The sequence below is a fragment of the Schistocerca piceifrons genome, chromosome 8 (genome assembly GCF_021461385.2).
Source record: "Schistocerca piceifrons isolate TAMUIC-IGC-003096 chromosome 8, iqSchPice1.1, whole genome shotgun sequence".
Taxonomy (NCBI): domain Eukaryota; kingdom Metazoa; phylum Arthropoda; class Insecta; order Orthoptera; family Acrididae; genus Schistocerca; species Schistocerca piceifrons.
Window position 1 is genome coordinate 16,434,150 of NC_060145.1, and position 25,150 is coordinate 16,459,299.

At 44.1% G+C, this 25,150-nt stretch overlaps 1 protein-coding gene across 2 annotated transcripts in view; it reads left to right on the forward strand.

Moving 5' to 3' along the window:
* Positions 1-25,150, forward strand: part of LOC124711330 (UDP-glycosyltransferase UGT5-like) — a 105,717-nt gene that overhangs the window by 21,782 nt on the left and 58,785 nt on the right. Inside the window, exons 2-3 of one of the 2 annotated variants that reach the window (XM_047241353.1) lie at positions 12,318-12,555; positions 22,067-22,659. In XM_047241353.1, coding sequence (XP_047097309.1) covers positions 12,318-12,555; positions 22,067-22,659 — 831 coding nt within the window. Of the gene's footprint in view, positions 1-12,272; positions 12,556-22,066; positions 22,660-25,150 lie in introns of those variants that run through there. The other variant, XM_047241352.1, reaches the window with a different exon arrangement.

Genomic DNA, 25,150 nt, shown 5'->3' on the forward strand with positions numbered 1-25,150 from the left:
GCTTCATGACATGGTGCATTGTCATGCTGATAAGAAAAAAGGAAAAATTGAAAATTTGTGGTAAGATCTTGTGGGACGAAACTGGTGAGGTCATCGGTCCCTAAGCTTACACACTACTTAATCTAACTTAAACTAACTTACGCTAAGGACAACACACACACACACACCCATGCCCGAGGGAGGACTCGAACCTCCGACGGGGGTAGCCGCGCGAACCGTGTAGGACACCTCAGACCACGCGGCTACTCATCGCGGCTGATAAGAACAGTCACCGTCTCCGAATTGTTCTTCTATTGTAAACAGTACCCAGTGCTGTAAAGTGTGTTCACATCGTTCCGCACTTAGCGTTTTCTTAAATGAGGACCACACCCTAACAACGAAAAACACCCTCCTTACCGCAACACCAGCTCCTGCGTACTTCACTGTTGGCACCACATGTGACGGCACGTGACTTTCTCCAGGTATCCACCAAACTCAGCCTCTTCCACCGAATTACCACAACGATCAGCGTGACTCACCGCTTCAAAGCACTAGTTTCCCCGTCATCTGCAGTGCTGTGTACACCACGCCTCGGCCATCGGACCCCGTCTTTTCTAACTCCTCATGGACAGCCACAATCATTGTCCCAATTGGGCTTCTGGTAGCACTTTGGAGCTCACGACTGGCTCCTGCCGCGTATTTCATGCGAGTTTTACAGCCAATCTCCACAATGTTCGAATGTCCCAGTCCGTCAGCTGCGGCTGTTCCTTCACGTCTCCACATCATAATCACGTTACCAACAGCCGACTTGGGCAGCTTTAGGAGGGTTGAAATGTCACTGGTGGATTCGTTACTCAGGCGGCATCCAGTGACTGAGTTCACCTGACTGACCCATTCTGCCGTTTCTGTTTCTCGACTGGAGACCCATATCGTTGTATATGGGGTGGCGATTACTGAACTGTATGAAATACAATCGTCATAACTTCTCAACGGTTTGCGTTAGGAAGTTCAAATTGGACGGTTGGCCACAGAGCATGTTGGGAATTAGTATGCGCATGATGGTTTAGCGCTACAGTCTGGAACCGCGCGACCGCTACAGTCGCAGGTTCGAACGCTGCCTCAGGCATGGATGTGTGTTATGTCCTTAGGTTAGTTAGGTTTAAGTAGTTCTAAGCTCTAGGGGACTGATGACCTCAGAAGTTAAGTCCCATAGTGCTCAGAGTCATTTGAACAATGTGATGGTTTGTTGAAACGACAACGCCACTTTCATTTCGATGGGTTCGTCAATTAGCAAAACTGGCGCATTTGGGGGACTGAGAATCCGCACTTCGTGATCGAAAATTCTCTTCACCCTCAACGGCTGACTGTGTGGTGTGCAGTGTCCAGTTATGGAATAATCGGTGTGATATTTCTTGATGGCACAGTGACAAGTGAACAGCACGTGAAGGATTTGCAAGACGATTTTCATCCCTATTATCCAAGGTGACCCTGATTTCGACAAGATGTTGTTCATGCAAGACGGAGCTCGATCCCATCAAAACAGGAGAGTGTTTCATGTCCTGGAGGAGCACTTTGATGGACCGCATTCTGCCTCTGGTGTACCCAGAGGCTACTAGCATGGGCCTCGATTGTCCGCCGTACACTGCGCATCTGAACCCATGCGACTCCTGTGAGGCTGTGTTGAAGACAAGGTGTACAGCAATAAAATTGTTGCTCAGCGGAAAACAGACGTTCAGAAGGTCATCGACAGCATCGATGTTCCGACACTTCAGCGCGTCGTGCAGAATTTCGCTATTCGTTTGCGCCACATTATCGTCAATGATGGCAGGCATATCGAACAAGTCATAACCTAAATCTGAATATCTGTGGTGATGTTTGCACGTTGCATAAAGTGTATGAATGCTGTGGTTTGTAACTAATTTATGCTTTTTTCCATATAGTTCGATAATTGTCACTCTGCACTTACGTCTCGTGACATCTAGTAGTTGATTATGCATTACACAGGGGTGCTCGGAAACTTTTGACCACACATTGTATAGGTCTCTTCCCTTGTCAATATACCTCTCTCCCTATCGCATCTCTTGCGCCTGCATCTCGTATAAAACCTCAGCCAAATTCTCCTCAGTTAGCTTTTCCAGTCTATCATTAATAATTCTTTAACATTACTTTACCTGGATATGAAATGATGCTGGTTCCCCTGCGCTCACTTCACTGCCTGCTTCCTTGTCTCTTCGGCAGCGGAATCACCACCGTTATCATAAAGTCCTCTGCAAATTGACCGCTGTCGTACATTTAGTTACATAACCACTGCATTTGTCTGACTCCTTCTTGGTTCAAACATCTTAGTGTTTCTCCTGGTATCGTATCTACAACTACGGCTTTGCCGTTTATCATCGCGGCTATTGCAATCTTGACTTCTTCTATTATGACTCGCGATTCTTTCTCATCACACAGGGTACGAGAACGGCAGGCGTTAAAAATTAATGGGTTCGATTTAGGTCTGCCTTACTTAGCTGTCTCGCAATTTAGTGGCTTCTCCCTTACAACAAATTGACGGTCGCTAGAAGAGCAGAGAGGCGCTCCTTCTAGTGATCTTCTAAACTGAATGTCACCATATCACGTCGCGGTAACCAACCGGCTAAAAGGCCACATAGTGTAGTTATCACGGGATGGTTCTTTCGAAAGGGCACGGCCGACTTCCTTCCCTGTCCTTCCCTAATGTGATGATACCGAGGACCTCGCTGTTTGGTCTCTTCCCCCAAATAACCCAACCGAACTGTAGTTATGTAATCTTGATTGACGTTATCACGGATGTGTGGTGATAATATTTCTTAGAAGTGTAATTTCGAACCGTAATATTTCGCCACTGTGAACTTTTTCTCACTGTGGGGCAGATGTTCCACTGATGCTATTCTTTCCGTGTGTCTCTCTGTAGCCGGCCGGAGTGGCCGAGCGGTTCTAGGCGCTACAGTCTGGAACCGCGCGACCGTTACGGTCGCAGCTTCGAATCCTGCCTCGGGCACGGATGTGTGTGATGTCCTTAGGTTAGTGAGGTTTAAGTAGTTCTAAGTTCTAGGGGACTGATGACCTCAGAAGTTAAGTCCCATAGTGCTCAGAGCCATTTGAACCATTTTGTCTCTCTGTAGAACAACGGCAGGGGGTGGAGAGGTCTGTGCTGGGAGGATATAAAAAGCCGAAATTGCAGAAGCTGTGGCATTATTAGTGATACACAAGGTGTCACACTCATCTTGACTACCTCAAATAAATTTTGCCCAGAAGCAAAATAAAAAAAAAAATTGTCATATGTGACTTCCTTTCTCATAACTATGTCCCTTACGAAGATATGAACAGCAGTATGTCTTTTTCTAAATTGCATCAAATATTTTTTACTCGATAATACAGTAACTCTTTTCAAAATCTGTTCAAAAACGTATCACAGCGTACCATTCACGTAAACATGACGTTATTAAAAACGTGACACAAAACTGGTTTTCGACTCTGCTCTACTTGCACACGTTGCAGCAAACCAGGGTAACCTAACACCTTCACATGCTGGAGCACTTATGTCAGTTTTTCTATTTTGTGGTTGCTCGAAATAAATGCAGTTTCTAATCAAGTACTGATTTTAATGTGCGCAACACGTCGTTCGTATATACGGTGTACACTGTGCTCACACACACATTCAACTCAAAACGGCTGACTGAAAGACTGGTACTTGTTTGCCCATTGTCTCAATTTGCTTGCTGTCAACGAGAGGAGGTGGATGAGTTACGTTACCCTGACTACCTGCAGAGTGCTTTTTAAAAAAGACGTAATACTGTTCATATTTTCGTACCAAACAAAGTGACAAGACAGGTAATCATGCCCCTGGTAGCTAAACAATATTTGCTCGAGCCGTTTTAATTTATATATTCCTAAGCCAGTCTTTATTCTGCTTCTGCACAAAGAGTCCTTTGTGATGGTCAAGATAAATATGATACCCTGTATAATATCACATTGTGTCTGACGTAATGGGAGTGGTTCAGATGGCTACAAGTCACCAGATGCCTTCGCCACGCGGCAGACCACCCCGCAGTGTACCGCATTCACGAGCCCTTCTGCTCCCACTACTTTGTGGTGTCACCTTTCTGGTGCCTGCACCAATCGCAGGCTCTGTTTGGAATGGGGTCGCAGACGTAATCATTCCAGTTCGTAAGGATTGATACCCATACTCCCTGGCCACACCTCACTGAACTTCCTCGACATCGATTGCTGCCAAAGTCTACAGCGAACTACATGAGACTTATTCGCAAATATTTCACTATCAGGAATATGAATGGGCCTTTATATACCGACAAAAAAGACAAGTTTCCTGACTAATCTTTTCAGGCGCTCCCCGTTCTTTTACAGTGAAGGGCCAAAGAAACTGGTACGCCTTACGCCTGCATAATATCGTGTAGGGCCCCCGCGAGCACTCAGAAGTGCCGCAACACGACGTGGCATGGATTAGACTAATGTCTGAAGTAGTGCTGGAGGGAACTGACACCATGAACCCGGCAGGGCTCTCCATAAATCCTTGAGAGTACGAGGCAGTGGAGATCTCTTCTGAACAGCACGTTGCAAGGCATCTCAGGTATGCTCAATAATCTTCATGTCTGGGGAGTTCGGTGGCCAGCAGAAGTTTTTAAACTCAGAAGAGTGTTCTTGGAGCCACTCTGCAGTAGTTCTGGACGTGTCGGGGGTCGCTTTGTCCTGCTGGAATTGCACAAGTCCATCGGAGTAGACAATGGACATGAATGGATGCAGGTGATCAGAAAAGATGCTTACATGCGTGTCACCTGTCCGAGTCGTCTCTAGACATCTCAGGGGTCCCATATCACTCCAACTGCACACGCCCCACACCATTACAGAGCCTCCATCAGCTTGAACAGTCCACTGGTGACATGCAGGGTCCATGGATCCATGAGGTTGTCTCCATACCCGTACACATGCATCCGCTCGACACAATTTGAAACGAAACTCGTCCGACCAGCCAACATGTTTCCAGTCGTCAACAGTCCAATGTCGGTGTTGACGGGCCCAGGCGATGTGTAAAGCTTTGTGTCGTGCAGTCATCAAGGGTACACGAGTGGGCGTCCTGCTCCGAAAGCCCACATCGATGTTGTTTCGTTGAATGGTTCGCACGCTGACACTTGTTGATGGCCCAGCATTGAAATCCGCAGCAATATGCGGAAGGGTTGCACCTCTGTCGTTGGCCCCGTTCTTGCACGATCTTTTTCCGGCCGCAGCAATATCGGAGATTTGATGTTTTACCAGATTGCTGATATTCATGGTACACTAGTGAAGTGATCGTACGGAAAAATCCCGATTTTATCGCTACATCGGAGATTCTGTGTCCCATCGCTCGTCTCGGAGATGCTGTGTCGCATCGCTCGTGCGCCGCATAAAACACCACGTTCAAAGGCACTTAAACCTTAATAACCTGCCATTGTAGCAGCAGTAGCCGATCTAGGAACTGCGCCAGACACTTGTTGTCTTATACGGGCGTTGCCGACCACAGCGCTATGTTCTGCCTGTTTATACTAGTTTCTTTGACTCTTCAGTGTGGAATCTAGAGGTAATAGCTTCACGTCTTCTCCGGATGTTTTTAACATTTCTCGTCTTCTTGTTGCTGAACCAGTAATAAATTTATCGAAAAACTTTGTGCAGTATTTAGTTAATTCTTACTTGTAAGGCAAAACCGTACGACAACATCGATATACAGGGTGACCGAAAAGTCCGTCAAGATTTGAAAATTCGGTACTCGGCTAATTCCATGCGGCCTTTCATTGCAGCCTACGTCATACACGATTCTCATGCGGTGTTGTCGTCAGCGCCATATGTCGTCCTGTTTTTTTTTTTTCTTGCACTCGTTTTTGCTTTCAATATAATCCCATGTTATTTCAGGCACGTGTCTGAATTTTTGCCTCTTTACCTGCATTATTCCGTGAATTAGTGCTTTCCCAAATGTTAACGGTCTTTTCGGTGACCCTGTGCTACAAGAATGTAATCTATTCGTACACACATCGACAAAAGTCTGGCATCACCCCGATATATCCTGCCGATGTGTTGCTATTATGACTGTCCATTATAATTATCCGGGCTGTTATGCCGTGGTCGGTTGATGAATCAGTAGCGAGCCAGTGGGTGTGTTGGACCTTCAATAGAGCTACGGACCCCCTTGAAGATGTCTCCCGCAGTCGGAGACGAAACGTTGGGAATTGACACAGAATTCATCAACCGACGACGGCATAACAGCCCGGATAATTATAATGGACGTGATATTTCCGGCCCTGAAAGTCTACATTTTGCTATTATGACTGTTCCTGTACCGATCGGAAGGTCACCGTTGATACTGTTTGTGAACAAACACACAATTACCACGAGGACTACCTACGGCTAGAACGCCGCACTCGAATTGACTGCAGCAGTCCAGTTGAAAGTAAATCGCCAGTAGCGAAGCGTTAAGAGTCGTCTGTGGAACAATAGAGCGAGCGTACATCGTGCCGCGAAGGGACGAATGATCGACTTCGCATCATCACGTTACACACAGTTTGCATTAAATAAATGAAATGATTATAATAAAAACAGTACTACATTGGTCGCTCAGAGTTGGTGCGGAGACAGAAGTTCTAAAGGTATTTTTCTTTTTTTAAATTGCCATAACACTACCAAAATGAAAACTGAGTGCAATGTTACGCTCATTCATTTCAATCGATAGCCTTTAGTTTAGAGAGTTTATGTGGTTAACCGCATTTGCGAAGCGTACCGTCGATGACGAGGCGGGGGCGAAGAATGGGAGAGGAATCAAAGGAAGCGTCCGAGAAAGCGAACAAGAAACCCAAATCTGGGAGATCTTACCGGGATTTGAACCGAAGTACTCTCAGATGAGAGTCCAGCATCATACTACTACGCTACCTCTCTCAGTACTGTGTTGTTGTCTCCATATACAGTTTTAATTGATTAATTTTAACTTAAATATTGTCTTGTGTGATAAACTAACTGAAGAAAAGTATTGTGGCCTCTCGCTTCGATTAATACAGCTCAAAAGTCTCATAAAACGGTCCATGAGAAGTGTACAAAATCGAACGCTGCAGCGAGGCTTGGCGGCATTAGTTGACGGGAGCCGTGCGCCGGAAAAGCTGTTCTCTCAGGTGAGAATAACAGATGGCTTCGACTGCTAATAAACGCTAGCAGTGCTAGGTATGGTCTCTGACATTGAAACCAAAAGCGAAAACATGAACCACGAGATGATAAATGATATAATGGAGAGGGGTAAATTCATGGCTATGAATAGAAAAAGAAAAACTAAATTACTTTAATTTTTTAGTCCAAAGTATATTAAACTGTACGTCAGAAGCGACCTTTAATATGTTAAAACTTAATTTAAAGAAAAAACAACCCTGTAGCCAGGAAACGATCGATCAGATATCAATCGAATGGCGCTATAGATATTATAACGTCAAGAGCCGTGAAGTCAGGGGACTTGCTGTGTTCAACATAATGTCCCATAAACCTCAAATTTTCCTATCTGCAGTCCACACTGCCTTTTGCCTGGTGAATGGTGCCTCATCACAATTTGGTCAGGCTGGCTATCCCAGCACTCACTCACACCTACACCAACCACTCCCCCGTCCTCAAACACACACTTGTGTGGTGAGTATGAACTATGCAAAGAGCAGTGGCGGCTCGTGAGTATACGTTCTGTGTGTTCACATATCTTTAGATTCAGATAAATCTGAGAACGTGAGATTAATAGCATCTGTTGTATAACGTTTACGATTATCAACAAGTTTATACAACCACAGGCACTGCCAGTAATAATAAGAACAGTAATAATAACTACATGGCAAGCACCCGTATCATCTAACACAGCCACACATCGATCAAGACGCATCCAACATATGGCTAAGAAATGGCAATATATACAGTGAGACGGAAGGATTCATGACTGCAATACAGGATCAAACAATAAACACCAGATATTACAGCAAGCATATTATTAAAGATCCCAATACCACAACAGATAAATGCAGACTTTGCAAACAACAAATAGAAACAGTAGATCACATCACAAGCGGATGTACAATACTAGCAAATACAGGATACCCCAGAAGACATGACAATGTAGCAAAGATAATACATCAACAACTTGCCATACAACATAAACTAATAAAGCAGCACCACAAAATGTACTGAGGAGTGATGAATACAAATTATACTGGAACAGAGCCATTATTACAGATAAAACAACACCACATAACAAACCTGACATCATACTCACCAATAAAAAGAAGAAATTAACACAACTAATCGAAATATCCATACCCAATACAACAAATATACAGAAGAAAACAGCAGAAAAAATTGAAAAATACATCCAACTGGCTGAGGAAGTCAAAGACATGTGGCATCAGGATTAAGTTGACATTATACCAATTATACTATCAACTACAGGAGTCATACCACACAATATACACCAGTACATCAACGCAGTACAGCTACATCCAAACGTATATATACAACTACAGAAATCTGTAATTATTGATACATATTCAATTACCCGAAAGTTCCTACATGCAATGTAACATATACCGTACAGTTAAAAGGAAGTCACGCTTGATCAAGATCCGCGTCACTTTCCATTTTTAACCAGACATAACGTCTGAGAAAGGAAAGAAATAATAATAATAATAAGACGCGTAACTTACCTGACAAAAGAAAGAGCTGTTCTTGCCGATTTTTGTTGTCTTGTACAGAATTAAGCACAATTTATGGCGATAACGAAATTACGTGTAAGATTTAGCAAGACTCTCTTTCGCATTTTTGTATAAATGACAGCTTTCGTGCTTTCCCACACGCACGTACAAGACCCCTAACAGAAGTATTAGTTCACGAATGTACCTCCGGGCTGAAAATAAGATATTCCTGCGCTGCTCTCACAGAACAACCTGTGCTAACTGTACACTTCCTTGATAAACGTTCGCCTGTAGTCACGCTTATTTGATTTCGTCACTCTCAATCAATGGATATGTTCTCGGAGGGCCCAGTTCCTTTGCGGCTAACTTTTCGTGGCAATTTATTTCTCTGTTTGGAGAATGAGATTTTCACTCTGCAGCGGATTGTGCGCTGATGCGAAACTACCTGGCAGATTAAAGCTGTATGGCGAAGCGAGACTCGAACTCGGGAACTTTGCCTTTCGCGGGCAACTGCTCTATCGACTGAGCTACTCAAGCACGACGCGTCCTCATGGCTTTACTTTTTGTTAGCGTTTAAAATAGATTTAACATAGTTCATGTTTACACTGCACACGAAACCCGATTCCCGCACAGTAGACAACTAACTCCAAACACAAACAGCCGATTGTGGAAATGATTAAACTCAGGTAGTAATGTCTACCAACATGGACTAGAATACAAATGAGGGCTGAAGTCCATTATGGCCTAAAGCGCACCGCCGTCGATCCCACATTTAAGTGAATATCAGGAAAACCAGTGATACAGCTTTTCGTGAATTTTCATATACAAAATGTGGGCCTACAGCACAGGCAAACCTGACTCCTCATAAGATCAACATATTTCAGAAGCATGAGTAAATGCTACAATCTCACAATTGAGAGTGACATGCTTTAGGTCTCGCGGTTCTAGGCGCGCAGTCCGGAACCGCGCGACTGCTACGGTCGCAGGTTCGAATCCTGCCTCGGGCATGGATGTGTGTGATGTCCTTAGGTTAGTTAGGTTTCAGTAGTTCTACGTTCTAGGGGACTGATGACCACAGCTGTTAAGTCCCATAGTGCTCAGAGCCATTTGAACCATTTTGACATGCTTTAGGCCCTTATAATTCCCAGCGCCTCCAATGGATTACTGTACAACGAAATTCATAACTTAATGTACTATAACTCATTCAGAAACCCACAAATTTGGATTATAGTCAGTACAACTTTAACGTATACTAACGTCCCATGTAATGTTACTACAGTATACAGGGTGTTACAAAAAGGTACGGCCAAACTTTCAGGAAACATTCCTCACACACAAAGAAAGAAAATATGTTATGTGGACATGTGTCCGCAAACGCTTACTTTCCATGTTAGAGCTCATTTTATTACTTCTCTTCAAATCACATTAATCATGGAATGGAAACACACAGCAACAGAACGTACCAACGTGACTTCAAACACTTTGTTACAGGAAATGTTCAAAATGTCCTCCGTTAGCGAGGATACATGCATCCACCCTCTGTCGCAAGGAATCCCCGATGCGCTGATGCAGCCCTGGAAAATGTCGTATTGTATCACAGCCGTCCACATTACGAGCACGAAGAGTCTCTACATTTGGTACCGGGGTTGCGTAGACAAGAGCTTTCAAATGCCCGCATAAATGAAAGGACGATGGTTGAGGTCAGGAGAGCGTGGAGGCCATGGAATTGGTCCGCCTCTACCAATACATCGGTCACCGAATCTGTTGTTGAGAAGCGTACGAACACTTCGACTGAAATGTGCAGGAGCTCCATCGTGCATGAACCACATGTTGTGTCGTACTTGTAAAGGCACATGTTCTGGCAGCACAGGTAGAGTATCCCGTATGAAATCATGATAAAGTGCTCCATTGAGCGTAGGTGGAAGAACATGGGGCCCAATCAAGACATCACCAACAATGCCTGCCCAAGCGTTAACAGAAAATCTGTGTTGATGACGTGATTGCACAACTGCGTGCGGATTCTCGTCAGCCCACACATGTTGATTGTGAAAATTTACAATTTGATCACGTTGGAATGAAGCCTCATCCGTAAAGAGAACACTTGCACTGAAATGAGGATTGACACATTGTTGGATGAACCATTCGCAGAAGTGTACCCGTGGAGGCCAATCAGCTGCTGATAGTGCCTGCACACGCTGTACATGGTACGGAAACAATTGGTTCTCCCGTAGCACTCTCCATACAGTGACGTGGTCAACGTTACCTTGTACAGCAGTAACTTCTCTGGCGCTGACATTAGGGTTATCGTCAACTGCACGAAGAATTGCCTCGTCCATTGCAGGTGTTCTCGTCGTTCTAGGTCTTCCCCAGTCACGAGTCATAGGCTGGAATGTTCCGTGCTCCCTAAGACGCCGATCAATTGCTTCGAACGTCTTCCTGTCGGGACACCTTCGTTCTGGAAATCTGTCTCGATACAAACGTACCGCGCCACGGCTATTGCCCGTGCTAATCCATACATCAAATGGGCATCTGCCAACTCCGCATTTGTAAACATTGCACTGACTGCAAAACCACGTTCGTGATGAACACTAACCTGTTGGTGCAATGTACTGATGTGCTTGATGCTAGTATTGTAGAGCAATGAGTCGCATGTCAACACAAGCACCGAAGTCGACATTACCTTCCTTCAATTGGGCCAACTGGCGGTGAATCGAGGAAGTACAGTACATACTGACGAAACTAAAATGAGCTCTAACATGGAAATTAAGCGTTTCCGGACACATGTCCACATAACATCTTTTCTTTATTTGTGTGTGAGGAATGCTTCCTGAAAGTTTGGCCGTACCTTTTTGTAATACCCTGTATAGTGAGTGAATTAGCATATCTGAGAAGTGTGCTATCATCCAGCAGGATTTATGCCGAGCGAATGTGCTAACACCTTGTAGTTGAGCGGCGAGGACTAGGCAATTACGTCACACGAGTCGCGCATGCGCAAAAGCTCCTTAAACCCTGCACAAGTGAAGGTGTGCTCATGACCCCGTTGCCAAGTTTCACGGAGTCTAGAGGAGCAGTGGTGCGCGGTAGATTTTTAAGTGCCCTGTCTTTCAGACTGCCACATCTATGTTACTATTAACAGAATTCAAAGAAAAATAACAAATAAATCCGCAACGTGTCGAAAGTTAAATTGTTCACATACTCTCATGTTCATACACAGCAACAGCCACTGGGTGCCGGCCCTGGTGGTCTAGCGGTTCTAGGCACTACAGTCTGGAACCGTGCGACTGCTACGGTCGCAGGTTCGAATCCTTCCTTGGGCATGGATGTGTGTAATGTCCTTAGGTTAGTTAGGTTTAAGTAGTTCTAAGTTCTAGGGGACTGATGACCTCAGATGTTAAGTCCCATAGTGCTCAGAGCCGTTTGAACCAGCCACTGGTAAGGGAACTGCAGTGGCTCTGGATTGCACGCTGTACATTTATGCAGCATTTCAACAGTAACACCAGTCTCAGTGTACCAATCCATTGTCGTGCTGTTCCAGATTACTGCTAGTGTCCACAACTTTTCACCAGTTTGAGGACTCACACATTGGGAGTTATGACCACCGCGCAAGCCTCGCTTTTCCAGATGCGAGCCATCCAGTTGACGCTGCTGGCCTGCGCGCTCTCCGGCCTGGAGGCTGCCAACTTCCTGGCCTTCTTCCCGGTCCACAGCCGCAGCCACTGGGGCCTCGGACAGTCTTACCTGAAGGCGCTGCACGCCAGGGGCCACAGCATCACCGTCGTCACCTCCTACCAGAGCGACGGCCACACCGACAACTGGCGCGAAGTGGTCGTTCCCGATACGACGGGCACTTTCCGCTCAGGTTAGTACAGGAGTCTGTTACAAGAATTATACATTCTATTAGTTTAGCACCCATTGCTTCGCTCACGTTGACTGTGGGTCTGTAGAGATGTTTTTTTGTTTTCCTTTAATCGAATTTCTATGTTGTTCACAAATTGCAACATCTTCCAAGCATTGCACGCTAAATAATGCCATAGAGGCATCGCCTTTTCTGGAAGTGCTTCCCACCAAAACGCAATTCTAGTAATTAGAGTGGAAGGCATTTGTTAATCCTCCCTTTTGAGTTTTTATTTTGATATGTTCATAGAAACTTTCATTAGCTAAAACATATTTCTTTAGAAGCCAAATCCAATTAGCTTTGAAAATGTTGTAATATAATGTAATATTTTCACAAAAAGTTTCATCAGTATTTCACCCCCTCAGGGGTTGAATGTCCAAAAACATTGAAACATGATTTTTTTAATTTCTAACAAGAAGTCAAATACCAGTTTTCATAGACGTAGCTTCAATAATGTTTTAGTAGCTCTTTAATAATTATTTGTTTTCAAAGAAACTTTCACCAACTACACTCCTGGAAATGGAAAAAAGAACACATTGACACCGGTGTGTCAGACCCACCATACTTCCTCCGGACACTGCGAGAGGGCTGTACAAGCAATGATCACACGCACGGTACAGCGGACACACCAGGAACCGCGGTGTTGGCCGTCGAATGGCGCTAGCTGCGCAGCATTTGTGCACCGCCGCCGTCAGTGTCAGCCAGTTTGCCGTGGCATACGGAGCTCCATCGCAGTCTTTAACACTGGTAGCATGCCGCGACAGCGTGGAAGTGAACCGTATGTGCAGTTGACGGACTTTGAGCGAGGGCGTATAGTGGGCATGCGGGACGCCGGGTGGACGTACCGCCGAATTGCTCAACACGTGGGGCGTGAGGTCTCCACAGTACATCGATGTTGTCGCCAGTGGTCGGCGGAAGGTGCACGTGCCCGTCGACCTGGGACCGGACCGCAGCGACGCACGAATGCACGCCAAGACCGTAGGATCCTACGCAGTGCCGTAGGGGACCGCACCGCCACTTCCCAGCAAATTAGGGACACTGTTGCTCCTGGGGTATCGGCGAGGACCATTCGCAACCGTCTCCATGAAGCTGGGCTACGGTCCCTCACACCGTTAGGCCGTCTTCCGCTCACGCCCCAACATCGTGCAGCCCGCCTCCAGTGGTGTCGCGACAGGCGTGAATGGAGGGACGAATGGAAACGTGTCGTCTTCAGCGATGAGAGTCGCTTCTGCCTTGGTGCCAATGATGGTCGTATGCGTGTTTGGCGCCGTGCAGGTGAGCGCCACAATCAGGACTGCATACGACCGAGGCACACAGGGCCAACACCCGGCATCATGGTGTGGGGAGCGATCTCCTACACTGGCCGTACACCACTGGTGATCGTCGAGGGGACACTGAATAGTGCACGGTACATCCAAACCGTCATCGAACCCATCGTTCTACCCTTCCTAGACCGGCAAGGGAACTTGCTGTTCCAACAGGACAATGCACGTCCGCATGTATCCCGTGCCACCCAACGTGCTCTAGAAGGTGTAAGTCAACTACCCTGGCCAGCAAGATCTCCGGATCTGTCCCCCATTGAGCATGTTTGGGACTGGATGAAGCGTCGTCTCACGCGGTCTGCACGTCCAGCACGAACGCTGGTCCAACTGAGGCGCCAGGTGGAAATGGCATGGCAAGCCGTTCCACAGGACTACATCCAGCATCTCTACTATCGTCTCCATGGGAGAATAGCAGCCTGCATTGCTGCGAAAGGTGGATATACACTGTACTAGTGCCGACATTGTGCATGCTCTGTTGCCTATGTCTATGTGCCTGTGGTTCTGTCAGTGTGATCATGTGATGTATCTGACCCCAGGAATGTGTCAATAAAGTTTCCCCTTCCTGGGACAATGAATTCACGGTGTTCTTATTTCAATTTCCAGGAGTGTAGCATCCGCACGATTCAGCATGTCTGGAGCAGTGGCTGTAACAGGACGTCCCGAGCGTGGCTGATCCTGGAGCTCTGTTTCTGCATTTCCTGAGGCTGTAACTTTCTGAACCCATCTCCCAACTGTACTCCTATCACCTGCAGCATCGCCATACACTGCACACAAACGTTTATGGATGTCCACCACGCTTTCTTTTTCTGCACACAAGAACTCAATAACAGCACGCTGCTCGTAACGTGAGTCGTATGTAGACTCCATTTTGACGCCGTAGTACGGCTCTGACATCTGCCAGAATGGTTCAAAACTTCACCGGCGCATAGAACAAACATCAAATGCGAAGCACCAACAAGGACGTTTGTCTATGTATGTTAATGGCTTTTGAAAAAAATGTGGGGCATTACTTATTGAAAGACCTTCGTATTTTCAAGAAACATATCATACCTTATTTCACCCGCTTTGAGGCGGAATTTCGGAAAGTTCCTTGTAAAACGACGCCTACAGTGTAACATCGCAGCCCTCTCCAAATTCCAAATTTCTGTCCTTAGAGGCCTGGGCTGGGCGATGATGAGTGAGTCAGCACATTGCGTTTCATATATAGAGATGAATCCCGTCAACAATAATCTCCGGGGTGCCCAAAGATATGCATTTTCTCTAAATCAACACAATAGAATGGCGTTACACTGTAGAATATTACACTCTTATGCTGCTAATATGGATTATAACACGAAAAAAGTAAATTAGATTCAAAACCCCCTGTGAAGATACTTTTTGGTGGAGTAGGAGGAGTCACTCAAGGGAAAACTGTCTTAAAATCCACTGTAAGAGTTTCGATTTAAGAATACCAGTAACAATACCAATGCCTTTACAAAGAAAATATCCTGCCCCTCTGTTTCTTGCCTTAACACCAACAAACCCACTGTCACTACAAACCAGACTCCAATCAACAATCCCTTTATCACCCAACACACTATCTGATCTAAAATATCCAGACATCCATTACTGAGCTTAAATACAGAATGTGTTCATAGTTAGCCTTTATGACAGCTTCAACTCTGCTGGGGACACCTACAGTGAGATGTCTGAATCCCTGTGGAAGGATGGCAGCCCATTCTTCCTAAAGAACTAAAACCAGAGAAGATATTGACGTTGGACACTGACCTTCTAACTCACCTGCAAGGTGTTTCGCTGCATTCAGATAGCGACTCTGGGCAGGCTCGTATTGTTGTTGTCCACAGACTACTTTCTCACATATGCAGTTTTAACACAAGGTGCATTCTAATGCTGACACAGTCATTGCCTCTGAACTGCTCCTCTGCTGTACGCAGTGCTGATAAATGTGTTTGTATCCTTCTGCATTTAGAGTTTTGTTAAGCGCAGAAAGGGGACGCACCACAACCACGAGAAACAACCCCATACCATAACACCACCTCCTCTGTACTTCAGTGTTGCAACTATTTGTGGTGGCTGGTAACGTTCTCCTCAAATTCACCAAAAACAAACCCTTCCATCAGATTGCCACAGGATGTACTAATATTCCTCACACCAAATTACTCATTTCCTTTATTTGTTCTCTGTCCTCTGGCATCACTCATTTCGCCGCATCAAGTGTTGCTTAGCTTTGACTACAAAAATGTGTGGGTTATAGGGAGCTGCTTGATCACTGTACCTCATCCCTTTTAACTCCCTATGAACAGTCACTGTGCTAGATGGACTGCTGGGAGCACTTTGGTATTCACAAACACATGACTGATTGCTTCTTACGATTTCATGAATTTTTTTTTTTTTTTTTTACAACCACTCCCACTAACCCACGGACTCTGTCCATCAGTACATAAGGATTGGCTGGTCATGATTTGGGTGTGGTTGTTCCTTTGGGTTTCAAGTTCACAGTCACATCACCAACAGTTGACTTGGGGATCTTTAGAAGGGTTGAAATGTGCCTGATGGATTTGTTACAATCCAATCTATTGTTGCTGCTTCTCTACTGGCAACACAGTACACCCCATCTCATTTTGTACTGGTGAGTTTGCCTTTAGTGACATCTAGCAGTCAATTTTGCATTACATAAAAGTCTCCAAATACTTTTGATCAGGTAGTGTACTAATCTGAATAGTCACTGACAAACTGTGGACATCTGCAAGTTCAATCATTGCAGAACATGTTTGCACATAATGCCACCAATGGTATCAATAACGTTGTGATGTATATCATCTATATTTAATAGGTGGTCAGGTTTGTCATTAACTAGTTTGCCGGTGGCCATTCGTGCAGCTGCACAGAAGGTTAATTGTCATACCGACCTGCTTCAGTATCGGTCTCATTCGGATTTTTCCTCCCCTCCTCTACCACAACTACACTACCAAACTGCACATGAGGGGAATGTTCCTCCAGTACACCCTCCACTCTCACAAACTCCCTGCCCTAAATTTCCTCAAGTCTCCATACCCAGCTGCCCTTTTCGCACTTAGTTACACAAACTGATCCCCATATAATAGGGGCTATTGTCTGCCCCTTTCATGTTGTTCATTCTGAGGTTATAGTCAATCTTTCACTGAGCCATAAATAGTACAGCTTAGCCTAGGTGACTATACCACTTTATTTAGGTATGTACAGTGGTGTAAACAATTTCTTTCTTGTTAACACCTCTTTACATGATTCATTATAGCTCAGGTACAGTAGAATCTTTACAGCCTTTTTTTGAATGATGAATACTCCATTTATATTCTTGGCTGCAGCACATCTCCATTCTTCAATTCTATATGTGAAGTGTGGGCACACTAATGCAAAATAAACCATTCACATGTGCTCATAATTGATAATGTATGGCATATTTCTTCACTGACTAAACAGATTTGTTGATTGGTGACTCCATGGAGTGCTGTGTGCACAATGACCATATATGTTAAACTAAAAGGAAGGTCAGCGTTGGCCATAATATTGATGTTTTATTGATAGCAAAATCGATTTTCAATCACATAGGGATCATCTTCAGTGGTGTGGTGTACAAATTAAACTTATAGGCACTGGTATCTAGTTATCAACAACAATTTTGCTATCAATAAACCATCCATATTATGGCCAATGCTTACGTTCCTTTTAATTAAACAGATTTGTGTTACCTACTACCAGTTTGACATTCCCGAGAGAGGTGCCTATCTGACATAACACCAGAAATGGCCGTTGTGTAATGTGGGAGAGTATTTGCCATTTATGTGGTAAAGCCTCATGTGCCTCGTGGGTCATGCCAAATGGCTAGCACTTCAGGTAGCTCAGTCTTTCTTGGCTGATCTCAGGTTTAATGAACCAGGTTTTTCCAAACTGTGGACTAGCCAGGGCTGCCAATCCTCTGTAACTGTAGGCTCTGGGCTTGCTTCAGAGACACACCATTTTGCATGGTGTGTCACAAGTGACAGGACTCATGTCTTAACCACACACAGATAGTAAAAATGGTACCAGCTTCCACAAGAAAAGCTCCAGTGTGAAGGTGTGTTACATACAAATGGCACGAATGACTGTTGAGGGAAAACCATTTGACCTTTTAGTCTATGTTCTGTTTCAGACACCAGTTTTGTCATTTCTTTAAACATTTGTTCCACCATGCTATGCTTCCATGATAAAACACTGCCACACTTTAAAATAGACCATAATATTCCTCTCTACTCTCTCATGATCCACTTCCTCTCTCACACCTCAGTGTGCAATATTCACACCTTGGTCTGCCATATTAGAAAATGAAAAGAATCCCAATAGAAAAGAAAAATAAAATAAATAGTATTTAGTTACAAGCAGTGTTCCCCACAAACTGATAAGACACAATATAACATCAAAAAATAAACAAATTGCATAACTGTACTTACTCTTGTCACATGCAAACAGTTGTCAACAATTTAGTCTTCAAAATACGTCAACTTGCTCTCAATATTTTTAACACCACTGAAACTGAAACTGAAACTGAAAACATCCTTCATGGCTGTGGTCAACTCATATCTTCCTAAATTATTCTGCAAAAGACAGTAAAATCTGTTATTCTGTGAAAAAAATGTATTCTGGTCTAGACAGCAGTTCTGACCAACCCTGAAAATCTCAGTGGTAGGATCTGCATGCGCCATCACACCTGACGTGTGTCCTGCCTACTGACTGCTTTCTTGCCCAGGAAAATGAGTTAGCACAATTTACTTAACTTGTCTCTTAATGACCTTATAGAAGTTGAAATGGCATAGTTAGTATCTCCAGGTTTGCAGTCACAGATTTGCACAATTTGGAGTAATGGGTTTTGTGATAATTGCAAAAAATTAAGAAAAGGCAGTTGGTTTCAGTAATCTTCATGGTTTATTTGTTGCTTCTTGCTCCACTTGCTTGCACAACATTTTAACTTATGCAGAAATTATAAAACATGTCTCTCTCTTAACATAACCTGACAAGCAACCCCCTTTCTCCTATTTTCTGTGCCAAACATGATGACCCTCAAAAGTCAACATAATTTTTACATATGGTCTTCTTTGTACAGGAAACTGACAATTGTTCAAATGTAGGTTAAATATTGGACAGATATTACCTCCACTTCCATGTAACAATCACATTTTGTATAAATACAATTTAGCATTCCTGTTTTCAACAGTTAAAAAATAATTGTCGTGATGGTTGTTGTGGATACTTGTAAAGACAAAATTACAATTTAATGTTCTCTTGTTTCTGAACATTGCTTTTCAAGTTGTAAATCATATTTCAGGGTCACAAAAATCGAAACAGTTTTTCTTAACTACATACATGGGAATTAACTTTGCATCACTTGCATCACTCCTGTAATCCTACTAGCTTAGTCTCTGCTAATCCATTGTCTCCACACTCTCCACTGAACAGTTACCTCTTATTATGCCCTTTCACCTGCTCTCAGTCCATCCCTCTATGCAATGTTTATTGTGTGCTGCATCTCACAGGCTCTGGTGCACATGTGTCGCAGGCCATCCCTCTCCCACATTCCCAGTCCAGAGATGTGCTGCCTCCCTTCAAGCTGCTCCCCCCTCAACTTCACCTACCACTTCCCATAAATTTGTCCCTCTACCCAACCTGCCCAACACAACCCCCACCCCACTCCACATTCTTACATGCAACCCAGACATTGTGTGGTCTCTCAGCACAGTGTAGGTGGACAGATGTGAATGTGTGTGTGTGTGTGTGTGTGTGTGTGTGTGTGTGTGTGTGTGTGTGTGTGTGTGTGTGAGTACTCTAGCTCATCAAAGGATTTCTTCTGAAAGCTAGTAAAGTTTTCATTCCTCTCTCTCTCTCTCTCTCTCTCTATCTCTCTCTCTCTCTCTCTCTCTCTCTCTCTCTTTCTCTCTCTCTTGCTTTTTGTGTTGGCAACTCAATGCTTCTGCTCTTCCGTGAGTGTTCTCTGTTGTTTCTAAGTTATTTAGTTATCTACATTCTGCCAGAAATTTTGAAGTATATTTACATGTTGTCTCAAATCTTGTAGGTCAAAATGAAACAGATGATAGTGGGTCCACAACCAGTTAGACTGACATATGGAGCCAATGGTCAGAAATGCATATTTACACTGAAGAAACCAGTACACCTGCCTAATATCATGTACGGCCCCCGCGAGCGCACAGAGGTACCCCAACACAATGTGGCATGGACTCGACTAATACCTGAAGTAGTGCTGGAGGGAACTGACACCGTGAATCCTGCAGGACTGTCCACAAATCTGCAAGAGTACAAGGGGGTGGAGAGCTCTTCCGAATAGCATGTTGCGAGACATCCCAGATATGCTCAATAATGTTCATGGTCAGCAGAAGCGTTTAAGCTCAGAAGAGTGCTCCTGGAGCCGCTGTGTAGCAGTTCTGGACATGTGGAATGTAGCATTGTCTTGCTGGGATTACCCAAGTACGTTGGAATGCTCTATTGACATGAATGGATGCATATGATCAGACAGGATGCTTACATACATGTCACCTGTCAGACTCATACCTAGACATATCGGAGGTCACATATCACTCCAATTGCACATGCCCACACCACTACAGAGCCTTCACCAGCTTAAACAGCCCACTTCTGACGTGCAGGGTCTGTGGATTATGAGGTTGTCTTCATACACGTACACGCTCATGCACTCAATACAATTTGAAATGAGACTCGTCTAACCAGGTAACATGTTTCCTGTTATCAACAATCCAATGACAGTGTTGACAGGCCCAGGTGAGGCATAAAGTTTTGTGTTGTGCAATCATCAAGGGTACATGCTTGGGCCTTCAGTTCCGAATGCCCATTTTCATGATGTTTCGTTGAACGGTTCACATGCTGACACTTGTTTATGGCTCAGCACTGAAATCTGCAGCAATGTGCAGAAGGGTTGCACTTCTGTCCTATTTGGTCATTGTTGGTCCCATTCTAACAGGATATTTTTCCATCTGCAGTAATGTAGGAGATTTGATGTTTTACTGGACTCCTGGTATTCACGGGACACTCATGAAATGGTCGTGTGTGAAAATTCCCACTTCATCGCTACCTCAGAGACCTGTCACTCGTGCACTGGCTATAACACCCTGTTCAAGCTCACTTAAATCTTGATAATCTGCCACTGTAGCAATAGTAACTGATCTAACAACTGCACCAGACATTTGTTGTCTTTATAGTCATTGCTGACCACATCGCCATATTCTGCCTGTTTACATATCTCTGTATTTGTATATGCATGCCTATACCAGTTTTTTGGCACTTCAGTGTATTGTGTTTTGAATGTACACAGTGTTCACTGCATAACAACAATGCAGCTCACACTAATTGTTCAAAGTGATGACCAAGGGTCTCAATGTATGCATGGCAAAAGTGCAGGATGTTCTGCTACACTCTCTCAAAGATACCTGGTGTCTTTTGTACCAGGAGGCAGGCACCTTGGACCCTAGCAACAGGTCTTCATCGATTTCTATAGGGATTTTATACCACCATGTCCATCTTTGATCACGGACCATGCACTGTACACAGTAACACACCTCAGCTGGCTGATGGAACAGACAACTGACATTAACAACAGTGGTGTGCATGTGGCACACGTTAATGCACTGGTGGAATGAGTGGTCATCACATGACATGTGTCCTATGAGCTCAGTTGTGTAAAGTACATCTGCTTCGTGGTCAGGGATGTATGCCGTTTGTCGCCATCCGCCTGTTACAATGTACAACAGATATCTGGGATCCTTAAGAGAATGCAGCAGAATGGCATGCACCACTGCAATACATGCATCAAGACTGACATTAATCACTTTGAACAATTACTATGAGCTATGTTCTGGTTATGCAGTGTATGCTGTGTATGTTCCTAACACAATAAATAAGCATTTCCGAGCACTGATTCCCTTTCTCAACACGGTCGGTTGTGGACCCACTATAACCAATTCAGTTTGAGGCACTCTGTATACCTATTGTGTAGTCAGATATCACAGGCAAAACATTTCCATGGATCTTAATTTCATTACAAAATCAATATTAGACGAAGTACAGGTTTTCTTCTGTGTTTGCTGACATCACTGTTCAATTTCTTTTTTCAGGTACCAGTGCCGCTAAAATGAATATGTTTCAGATGTCTATGGGGAACCCATTTTTGGTGCTGTACTTCCTCTTAAACTTTGCCAGGGGTTCATGTGAAATTTTGCTCAAAGATGAAGGAATCCAGAAACTTTACAAATCAAATGAGAAATTTGATGCTGTTATCACCGAAGACTTTTACCAAGAATGTTTTCATGTATTTGCACACAAGTTTAAGGCACCTCTGATCCAGGTTATTCCTTATGAAGGATCTCAGTGGGCTGGAGACAAGATGGGGAATCCATCAAATATTGCATACATCCCAGATCCTCTCTTAGCCTACTCTGACCACATGGATTTTTTACAGCGGCTATTGAATGCTGCATACGGAACATTGGGAAGGCTCCTTCAATATTGGTACATTCTACCAGCTCTTGATGCCATAGTTCAGAAGAACCTCAATGACTCAACAATTCCTAGCCTGGCTGCCTTGGAAAGACAAACATCACTGATGCTCTTTAATACACATGTGAGCATTAGTTATCCAAGACCCCTACTGCCAAACATGATAATGGTTGGTGGTATGCATATAAAGGAACCAAAGCAACTTCCAGAGGTAAGCTTCTTATTCTGTCTCTATCAGTTACTCCTAGATTTCTACAATGCTATTAACAAGTTAAAGTAGATAAATCTATGACATACCACTACCTGACCAAGAGTGGTATACTTCTTACACCTTTGTAGCATAATCCAGTCTGTCTTAACCCATTCCTGACAAGTTTTACAAAGTCAGTTATGATACAATGTGGTCCTACCAAAGCACTTCTCATTTATTCCAGGCTCACCATTTCTCCAATAACTGGAAAAAAACATAGGTGACTCCTGTATATAATAAAGGTAAAAGAACAGACCTACCGAATTACAGAACAACATCTTTAACATCGGTTTGTTACAGAATTATTGAACACATTATAAGTTCGAATATAATAATCGCCCTAAGAGGAAAGCTTCCATATAAAATCAGCATACTTTTAGAAAGCATTGCTCTAGCAACACTTAGTTTGCTCTTTTCTCAGATGACATTCTACCATGGATGGAGAACAACAGGCAGATTCCACATCTCTAGATTTCTGAAAAGCATATGGCATGGGGCCCCACTGAAGACTGGTAGAGCACTTCCCAGGAAAGGCAAAGGTCCTGAGTTCGAGTCTCGGTCAGGCACACAGTTTTAAACTGCCAGGAAGTTTCATATCAGCACACACTCCGCTACAGAGTGAAAATCTCATTCTAGAAACATCCCCCAGGCTATAAAGTTTGGAAGGTATGAGACAAGATACTGGCAGAAGCAAAGCTGTGAGGACGGGGCGTGAGTCGTGCTTGGGTAGCTCAGATGGTAGAGCACTTGCCCGCGGAAGGCAAAGGTCCCGAGTTTGAGTGTCGGTCTGGCACACAGTTTTAATCTGCCAGGAAGTTTCATATCAGCGCACACTCCACTGCAGAGTGAAAATCTCATTCTGGCAGTATGTAATTGAATGAGGACATGAGATTTTAGTAGGGAAGGCGAATGCTTGACTTTGTTTTATTGAGAGAATTTTGGGAAAGCATTGTTCATCTACAAAGTAGGCCAAAAATGGAATAATGCATATGACTAGAAAAAACAATCCTCTAATGTTTGAATACAGCAATAGTAGTGTGCGGCTTGACACAGTCATGTCAATTAAATATGTAGGCATAACATTGCAAAGCAGTATGGAATTGAATGAGGACATGAGTTCTTATTAGGGAAGGCGAATGCTTGACTTCATTTTATTGAGAGGATTTTGGGAAAGCATTGCTCATCTACAAAGTAGGCCAAAAATGGAATACTAGAGCAACCCATTCATCTACATTTAAACTCCACAAGCCACCCAATGGTGTGTGGCGCAGGGCACTTTATGTGCCACTGTCATTACCTCCCTTTCCTGTTCCAGTCGCGTATGGTTCGTGGAAAGAATGACTGCCGCAAAGCCTCCGTGCGCGCTCTAATCTCTTTAATGTTACATTCGTGATCTCCTCTGGAGGTATAAGTAGAGGGAAGCAATGTATTCGATACCTCATCCAGAAATGCACCCTCTCAAAACCTGGACAGAAAGCTACACCGCGATGCAGAGCGCCTTTCTTGCAGAGTCTGCCACTTGAGTTTGCTAAACATCTCCGTAACGCTATCACGCTTACCAAATAACCCTGTGACGAAACGCGCCGCTCTTCTTTTGATCTTCTTTATCTCCTCCGTCAACCCGACCTGGTACGGATCCCACACTGATGAGCAATACTCAAGTATAGGTCGAACAAGTGTTTTGTAAGCCACCTACTTTGTTGATGGACTACATTTTCTAAGGACTCTCCCAATGAATCTCAACCTGGTACCCGCATTACCAACAATTAATTTTATATGATCATTCCACTTCAAATCGTTCTGCACGCATACTCCCAGATATTTTACAGAAGTAACTGCTCCCAGTGTTTGTTCCATTATCATATAATCATACAATAGAGGATCCTCCTTTCTATGTATTCGCAATACATTACATTTGTCTATGTGAAGGGTCAGTTGCCACTCCCTGCACCAAGTGCCTATCCGCTGCAGATCTTCCTGCATTTCGCTGCAATTTTCTAATGCTGCAACTTCTCTGTATACTACAGCATCATCCGCGAAAAGCTGCATGGAACTTCCGACACTATCTACTAGGTCATTTATATATATTGTGAAAAGGAATGGTCCCATAACACTCCCCTGTGGCACGCCAGAGGTTACCTTAACGTCTGTAGACGTCTTTCCATTGATAACAACATGCTGTGTTCTGTTTGCTAAAAACTCTTCAATCCAGCCACACAGCTGGTCTGATATTCCGTAGGCTCTTACTTAGTTTCAGGCGACAGTGCGGAACTGTATCGAACGCCTTCCGGAAGTCAAGAAAAATAGCATCTACCTGGGAGCCTGTATCTAATATTTTCTGGGTCTCATGAACAAATAAAGCGAGTTGGGTCTCACACGATCGCTGTTTCCTGAATCCATGTTGATTACTTCAGAGTAGATTCTGTGTTTCCAGAAACGACATGATACGCAA